General features: G+C 36.3%; 1 protein-coding gene across 1 annotated transcript in view; it reads right to left on the bottom strand.

The window, feature by feature from the left end:
- Window positions 1–1,809, bottom strand: part of LOC107684613 (progesterone receptor-like) — a 15,018-nt gene extending 13,209 nt beyond the window's left edge. The window contains exon 1 of the mRNA XM_016480914.1: window positions 986–1,809. Within this exon, the coding sequence (XP_016336400.1) occupies window positions 986–1,779 (794 nt within the window). The 5' untranslated portion in view covers window positions 1,780–1,809. The remainder of the gene's footprint in view (window positions 1–985) is intronic.
- Between the last annotated feature and the right edge of the window lie 7,820 nt (window positions 1,810–9,629).

The raw sequence follows: 9,629 nt of genomic DNA, 5'->3' as shown, positions 1-9,629 counted from the left end.
CTCATAAAACACACAAACATGCACACACACACACACACACACACACACACATATATATATATATTTCTTAGTGTTCCACAAGTGTCCAAATAGGGTCACTGTACAATATGTTCTGACCTCTGACTTTCTGATTAAGTGATTTTTAATGGTTAGCTCATTCAGTGCTAAACTAGATGTGCTCAGTCCTGCTCCTTGAAAGAATTTGGTTCTGGCTCACACCAAGTGGATGTAATATGTAAATGTAAAAATGTGCAAAAAATATTAATTTTTTATTATTTTAATTATTGTTATTTTTTTAGGAGCAGAATTAAAAGCACCCTCTACATGACTGATTAGAGAATACACATTAAAATAAAAATGGTGTAGGATTACTTTGAAACAATTTTCACTAAGAAATGTATTGTAAATTTCAAGAATAATTACAATGAGATGACAGGTAACACATTGAATTAAACATTACATTTTAAGTAGAAAGACTGAAATAGTGTATATATACTGTATAATGTACTTTTAAGAAGTACTTATTTACAACCTCTAATTTTTTTTATAGTGTATATAACTCATTATTTTAATCGGTTACCATTCAGTTCATAAGAGGAATTCACAATGAATTGGCCACAACCCACAACCATGGTGTCAAATTTGGTCCAGCAGAACAAACAAAAAATTGGCAAGAACAGATGATTGCTAAATCTTTGTTTAGTATTTCCATTCGGCTCCATTTTGAAGACATTGGGGTAACAACAGAAAACTTGTTCCATCGTGCACAATGAAATGAATAAAGTTCGTCTATTTCAATTTATAGCCTAATGATAAATACAAATTTGTAAAGGCGACATTTCCAAAATTATTATTATTATGAATAATTAAATTCAAACTACACACACACGTTTAATACTACTTCTTTAAATTCAGACAATTCAGCTTTATTTTGCTTAAATTCAATTCTGAATGAGGCACAACATACATGACATATCATTCTTACCCTGGGAATGCCGTGTAAACTGTGTGTGAGCGCGAGATGAACCCATCTGGTGAAGAATATCCAGCGTGCTCTTCATTCATAATAGTGCTCTGATACCAGAACGGAGAGTCCTTGGGTGAAATCCATTTGGAAATGTCCGTTTTGGGCATCATGGTAGCTGCGCTCGTTCCATCGAAATTCAACATGCCTCTACCGAGAGAAGGCGATACTCTTCTCTGAGGTGGCCAAACCAATTTAGATTGAATCATGTCCAACTGAAAGTTAGAAGAACTGTCCACAGCTACCTGCTGGGCAGCTTGAGATGAGAGCAAAGCTGAAGACTCCTCAATAAACTCACACTGCTGTTTATTTTCGGCTGGGTCGTAGCAGCTTTCAAAGGCGCTGATGTTTAAGCCGAGGTCGAAATCAGTGTTGGGTGGCTCCATAATGAGAGGCTGCTCATTCTCATCTTTGATAAACGAACTCTCCGAAACATTTGAGTCCTTGGGCAGAAGCGCTTTTGCGCTCCACTGTCCGCTTTCGACTTTCAGAAAGTCATCCATGTGATCAGTATACGTTCTGGTACAGATAGGCAAGTCAAGCAGAGATAGCTGATCCAGAGCGTCGCTGCTTGATCCAGGCGCGCTGCTGCGTAAAGACCCCGCGTCTCCAAAATTACGCTCGGAGACCCTGCCGTGCCCAAAACACTCGTCCGTAAATTTTTCCATTAAACTACTTATTCCAGTCCTCATCTCTGTGGAATCAGTGAGAGAAGTGTTCACAGTGTCCATTCTGCTGTTAGTTTTGGATTCCATAATCACAAATCTGGCCGGCAAGATGCGTCCTCACTGTTTGGTTGGATGTTGTAAACTGCCGTTTAACCTTCTCTGTGTAGAGTATTTCTCCTTGTGGTGAGAGGCTGTACAAAAGTGTCCCTGCGACTTATTCCTAAATCTAAAACAACGACAAGTTGCTTTATTAATTAGAATATTTAGCCTATTTTACAACATTTAATAACAGTATACATATACATTTATAAATGATATATATTGTATTTAATATAACACGGATGTAGAAATTAAACTATATTTTCTATCTTCACAACGTGCCATTGAACTGTGCTGCCTGTTATTTATTTATTGTAAGACTTTTTAAAGGAAAGACTAGAGTTCAGGACAAAAGTCTATTTTGCATCAAACCAATTGTAGAAAGAGAATTGTTCACCTTTTGGCAACAAGTCAATGACATAAAATCAAACAGAGTCTCATGTAAGAGTGTGATGGATGAAGACGCCGAAATATCAAAACGGAGAACTGGTGGTCATGGAAGACGTCGTGAAATTAAATGCATTATATTGTTATCCAACATGCTCCGGACACATGCTCCACATAATGTTTTCAGCACGACTAGGGAGAGGGGAAAAAAAACGTCCTTCTCATTTATCTGCGCATGGAGAAGTTGCACATTTGTTTCCAGACTGAATATGAAAATTAGGCTATGTACTAATGTCTGCATCACAATTCAACTGAAACTGTCTGTGACGACTTATGTTTAGCAAAGTCCGAAGAAACTGACTAAGAATATAGGCTGGTTTTATATTGTGAATGTTCTTTGTTTGAGGTCATTCATTAATGTGATGTGAACATCCTGTACTTGTGTGCTCGGTTCCAGAAGGCCGGTTAAGAGCTCTCTTGAAGCTCATTTCCTTGCAGAAAAGCAAGATTTACCTACTCATTTTCACACCAAATAATTTTCCACTAAAGCATCGTTTAGTCCAGGTATCTAATGCTATGAGGAATCAAGTTTAATTATATTTTCAAAGTGTAATTTTGGTAATATGATTTTTTTAATGTTTGACTAATGAAAAACAGTGTTCTATGAACTGCAGGTTTTCGATTTACTTCATTGAGCAAATCATTAACAAGTGCCGAACACACCAAAGTTTGTGAAAATCTTATTCTCAAACCAACTATACTTAAGTTTTAACTTTGAAATATTAATTTCTGATGGTACACTGACTTCTTGCACGCTCCCCTCTAAACTGTTCTGGGAGTATTTAAGTTTGCTTGAAAAAAAAAAAAGTTGCAAAAAACCCACACAAACAGTATAGGCCAGGGGTTCACAACCACATTCCTGGAATGATGACATTCCTTAATGACGTTTTCCATATCTCTTTAATCAAACACACCTGATTCAGATTATCAGCTCATTACTAGAGACTCCAAGACTTGAAATGGGTGTGTCAGACAAAGGAGAGATGCAAAATGTGCAGTGTTGGGGGGCTCCAGGAGCGTGGCTGGGAACCACTGGTATAGGCAATATGATCAATATGAAAACAGTAAACACCACTAATTATATCATGTTCCTATATGTTTTGAACATTTTTTTTCAGCCACCATTGATAACAATTGCTTAGCCTTGGCTGTACGATATCACTTAAGTCCCAAAAAAAGCATAGTTACTATAGCTGACAGACCCAGTAATCAAATCTTTCAGAATATGGCTAATAGTGACAGCCCAATGGCGACAAAACTTTCCTGTTCTCCAAATCTAATTTGAAGTCTTTTTCTCTCACACTTCTCACATCAGAGTGCTCAGCTGGTGGGGTCAAAGTGACCAAACAGGTTCTTTTCTTCCCTTTGCTGCATCTGCAAGGCATTATTTCCGATCACCTTGGCAACCAAGCTTCAATGAGCTGTGACACTGGTGTGATCACAAACTATCTCTTAAGAAAACACAAAAATGTGATCTTGTGCTATCATAATTGAATATTTAGAGTATAATAATGTATCACATGAATCTCTGGAATACTTAATTCTGATTGGTCAACCTTTTAGCATTTTTGCATAATGTGTACAAAATAATAGTCCCAGGCCATCATGTCACTTTTTCGAATCAGTAACTCAAATCAGTACTTAATGACTTATTATTTACTTATTTGGTCATTATACAAAAATATTTGACTGCTCAGTGTATTTCAATGTGACGTTCAAAAAAAAAAAAAATGGAACATTTGATTCTGATTGGTCAATAATTGAATAAAAAGTGTCAAATCCAGTCAAATTGTTATGTCCATGTATTTATGCTTTTGTGAAGTAGCAATGTAACAATAACCTAGATAATGTACAATGAGATTAGCAGGAAAAAGAACTCACAATGATACAAAACTGCTACTCATGTTGGGATATAAGCAAGCAAGGTGTTGTTGAGGTCAGAGTTCTGGTAGTCAAGTCAACCAATTCTGATAAAAGCTTTTCACCTCTTCTGTCTATTTCTGACTCATTTCTAGACAGAGAAGCGCCTGGTAAATTAAATCTGTATGGGCTGCACTCAGCACACAGGTGGTGGGGAAAAAAAGCTGTGAGGCTCTCAAGAGGTCAGGTTGAACTATGGTGTAACATCCCTACCTGTTACTGTGAGACCAGAATTTAAAATAGCCTATGTGTCGTGACAGCAGCTGATAACAATTGTTTTATGTGTAATCTATCCTCATGATTTCATTAGTGAACTGAACCTCTGGGCTGAACAGAATAACAATGAAGATCAGGTACAGGTTTCATACTGTAGGAGTTTCTAACAAGGCTCAATAAGTTGAACTCAAACGTTTGTTGCAGTGGGTTAGTGTGTTGGTTTTTCAAGTTCTCCTTTGGGTTTAAATCAGGTGAACAAGGGGGCCAGGCCATTATTCTGTCATCTTTGAAGCCTTGCAAGCCAAATGGTGGGATTCTTGGCTGCATGTGATGGAGCATTGTCATGCATAAAGATCATGGCCTTCCTGAATGCTGCTGACTTCTTCTTCTACTACTGTTTTTAGAAAGTGTCTTCCAGAAACTGGCAGTAGTTTTGGGAGTTCATCTTCGGTCCGTCTACAGCCCGACAAGGTCCAACTAGCTCATCATTAATAATAGCAGCCCACACCATTCCGCCACCTCCACCTTGCTGTTGCCTGATTCAGACTGGTGGTTTGTGTCAATCAGTGAGCCAATCACAGGCTCAGCCCTCTGGTCCAACAAGAGTTACTCTCATTTCATCTGTCCATAAAACCTACATTAAAATCAGTCTTCATGTATTCCTTGACTCAGTCTTGATGCTGCAACCTGTGATTTTTGTTAACTAGGGGTCATGTTTCAGCTTTCCTTACCGTCGCAAATTCTTTGAAAGCCTGACACCTTGATCTTCTGGAGATTCCAGGTAAGTTGCAGTTCTGGAAAATGGCAGCACTGGAGGCTAATAGGTTCCTGGTGGTTTCATGCTTAAGTCTTTGCAGATCTTTTGCTGGTAATTTGCGCACCTTTTCTTCTCAACACGTTTTTTTGCGAACTTGCCGACTATTGACAACAAAGCTCTTGATTGTCCGATAGTCACACTCCAATAATCGTTGTGTGTGTGTGTGTGCGCCACTTTATGTCACACCTTTCCTCATCAACAATTACACATCACCTGAAAATTATTAATACTCTATAATTATTAAGATTTATGTGGTTTGGGACTGGAAACATGTGCTTAGGGGGGAAAAAAACCCTTGATCAGAATATCCACTTGCCTAATAATTATGCACACACCATATTATAATAGTTGCCAATATTATAATATTTTTGTAATGGCTGTTTGTAAATAGTGGTGAACACAATAAAACCAGATAAGACATAAGAGTTATGGTCTTAGGTCAAGAGTATTTTCATAAATGTATTTTTTTAATTGTAATTTCCATTGTTCACGTTAAAAGGGTCATATGATGTTGCTAAAAAGAACATTATTTTGTGTTCCACTCCAAAGAGAAAGGAAAATTTGAAATTGCATCATATGACCCCTTTAAGAGAATGAAGCCTATTTAAGTATAATTAAGAAGTTGTGCATTGTGATATTTTCATGAATTTAGCACCCAAGTTATTATTAAATATTTAGTAATGTATTTTTCAAGTATTTAAATGTCATAGTATTTGTTGTACTACCATTACTTTATGATGTAAAAAAAAAAAAATGAAAATAATAATGAAAAGAGTGTTACTATTGAGAAAAACTACAGGTTTTGTTGACTGGCTAGTCTCTCTCCCAGTCTCCTGACCAGTTCTGCTAGCTCCTCCATCTGACGAGACCTCTCCTCCAGCAGCTCATAGCGTAAACTAGAGATGTCCTGCTTTATCTCCTTTAGTTCCCCTGTAAGACACAGGGGTTGATAAAGACCTTCTTTCATCAGTGATATGCTTACATAACTGGATCATTACATGACTGACACACAAACAGAAGTTCAACAACCTGGAAAAGTAGTTCCACTGGAAACCACATTTTAAATAAAAAATGAAACCTAACTGTGATGAGTGGGGCGGAGCCGTGGGAACGGAGCGAGGCCGGTTGAGTAAATGATAAAGAGTGACCCACTCGTCACAATAACAATAAATAAAAAAATATAAAACTGTTTTAAAGCAAACCCTTTTACAAAAAGAAAACCGGTTTTATAGTAAAGGGATTTTAGTTTGGAGGACAAAAGTCACAAAAATGATCTAAATTTAATTAACAGCACAAAGTCTGGTTTGGAACAACATTGCACCTTCATTAACCTCATCTCCCTCTTTGTCAGTCTGTGCTTTGATGACATATCGTTTGATTAGCCGTTTCATGATCCTCTGTGGGGAGAAAAAATAGCACCAAATTTATTTTGAGGATTGCATGACATACATTATTATTAAACAACTTTCCAAATAGCTTCTTCTGATTGGTCAGTCTCTACTTTCCTTTTGTATAATGAAATTGTATTACTGACCACTGTCAATAAACCATGTTGGAAATCTAAATTGTTGTCTCTAATATTGTTCTGTGATCTCTTTATTCTCAGCATTCTGGTGACTTGTCAGAGTTGTTTTACCTGGTAACGACTTGTATGAGGTGAATTCTTCTCACTGGACTCTTTTTGTTTACCCGACTGAAAGAACAAAAAATTATTTGTGAATATCGAACCAAAAAATATTTGATTCTTTCAATAAATTAAAAGCTCCTCATCTTGTTGCACAATCTGGCCATAAGAGGGAACTAAATACCAAAGTATATAACTTCCATAGGAAAAAATAGGCAGTATCATTGAGAACCTCACATCATTATATAAATAAAACTGAATGCAACATTGTGAGAACACTCTCTCTCATGAATCAGATGCATTTTTAGCCATTCTCTCCATCTCACCTCATTGAGCTCCGTGTCCTCTTTCAGGCCCTCTTTGTGTCTATGAAGGGGTATTAGCAGGAGCTGTTTGAGTTTCATAGCCAGGCTGATGACTGATTTTGGGCTGGGGATGAGGTTAAAGGGCACAGGCAGTGTCCCTCCTTCCTCAAAGTACGCAAACCACAGCTTAGCCCTAGCAAACTTCCACTCCACAGCTGCATCGTCCTAGATATACACAAAGCACTGGCAAATGACATTTCATTGGAAGTGCCTTTAAATCAGTTTATTTCCATATAGGTACATTTTGAGTGGCATCAAATATTATTCCACACTATTACATGTATGAATAGTGTTGCTTTAAATAACCAAAATATCAATCATCAAAGTATAATTTATAAAGATAAAGGTAGCACAGATACACTTTTTAAGCAACCCATTTTACCTAAAGAAGTGTAAAATTTAGATTTAAAATGATAAAACATTTTATAATTTTGGGATTTTAGTTTGGAGGACAGAAATCACACACTATTACATGTATGAATAGTGTTGCTTTAAATAACCAAAATATCAATCATCAAAGTATAATTTATAAAGATAAAGGTAGCACAGATACACTTTTTAAGCAACCCATTTTACCTAAAGAAGTGTAAAATTTAGATTTAAAATAAAACATTTTATAATTTTGGGATTTTAGTTTGGAGGACAGAAATCACAAAAAATAACTTAATTTAACTAGGTGTTTGAAACAATATATAAAAAGCCTGCTAGAGAAAGTGCATGTTTGTGTAACTGGATTTTTCTAATCTTTCCTGAGATAGAGACCTTCCTCATGTGACAACTAGCCTCAGTCTTCCCAACATACACTCTTAACACCAAATAAAATATGCTAATATATAAAACATATCCCTATATACACTCTTAGCACAAAATAAGTTACAAAAAAGCGTCACCTTGGAATTATAAGGTCCTATCTGCATTCTGAGCAGTTTCGAGGTATTGAGCTTCAAAGTTTTTGCACAACTTAAAAAAAAAAAAAACACATAAATGTAAATAAGTTTAGAATAAGAATGTGAATAACTCAATTTTGACAAAAAGAAAGAACCTTATAATTCCAAGATGACAAAATGCTAAAACATTAAGGGCCAGTATGACTGTAACAGTGGAGTGTGTTGACATATTAGTAATGGTCAAATAATGAGATCCCCAGATGGCAATAAAATGCATCAAAAATAACTTGACATTTTTACATTGCAGAAGCAAATATATTTGTTGTACGTGTTTCATTCAATGCATGACCAATTTATATGTCACTGTTGGATGCTACCAAAATACATTGTGAAGGCCAAGTTGCTTTTACACAAACAGGCTGCAATTTATAAAACCAACGATAATCAATTTCTACCGTAACCAGAGAGGACAAATGCAACATTTAACAAATGCAACAATACTATAAAGGATCTGTATCTCATTTAAAAGGGAGTATGAATGGGAAATGATGGTGCCTGGACATTTACCCCAGGCCTTTACCATCCTACTATCCACAGATCTCATTTCAGAATATGATTACCTCAATTTCCTGAATCGAGTTGTTGATCATGGTGATGAGCATGTTGAGTAAGACTATAACCATGGTAACGTTGTAGACTCCGTAAAGTACATAGCCAATATTCTCAATGAGTTTGTGCCCATTGTTGATGACGACAGACTTGACCTCAGAAAGTCCAAAAATAGCCCAGAATAAAGTTTTAAAGCTTTCCTCAACACTGGAGAAGAAGAAACAGACAATTAATATAAACAATGAAACATACTTCTGAAGCATTTATTAATCTTAGTTAATTTCAATATTTACTAATACATTATTAAATTCAAAAGTATTATCTATTAATATTTAACTAACATGAACAAAGATTAATAAATATGGTAACAAATGTATTGCGCATTGTTAGTTTGTTAGTTAATCCATTAACTAACGTTATCTAATGGGACCTTATTGTAAAGTATTACCCAAAATGTTGCTTTGTGTCTTCTAGTCTGTTTTTAAGTATCGAGGTCATGCAAATACTCTCTGAAAAATAACTTAAAGGGGTCATATGATGCTGCTAAAAATAACATTATTTTGTGTATTTGGTGTAATGAAATGTGTTTATGCGGTTTAAAGTTTAAAAACACATTATTTTCCACATACTGTACATTATTGTTTCTCCTCTATGCCCCGCCTTTTTGAAATGCGTCGATTTTTACAAAGATCATCGGTCTGAAAAAGCGAGGTGTGCTGTGATTGGCCAGCTATCCAATGCGTTGTGATTGGCCGAATACCTCAAGCGTGTGTCGGAAATGTTACGCCCCTCACCATACTGTTGATGCCGTGTCCGGCCGGAGCGACGAGACAAAAACATTAAAACCCATTACAAACGAGGCATTTGTTGCATCCAGTGGGGACATAATTACTGATTATAATGACTTATACTGTCTTTTTACGCGTTGCGTTGCATCGCGCCGCGTAAACATA

The sequence above is a fragment of the Sinocyclocheilus anshuiensis genome, unplaced genomic scaffold (genome assembly GCF_001515605.1).
Source record: "Sinocyclocheilus anshuiensis isolate Anshui unplaced genomic scaffold, SAMN03320099.WGS_v1.1 scaffold41, whole genome shotgun sequence".
In the NCBI taxonomy this organism is placed as follows: domain Eukaryota; kingdom Metazoa; phylum Chordata; class Actinopteri; order Cypriniformes; family Cyprinidae; genus Sinocyclocheilus; species Sinocyclocheilus anshuiensis.
This window is presented reverse-complemented; position numbering and strand designations above follow the sequence as displayed.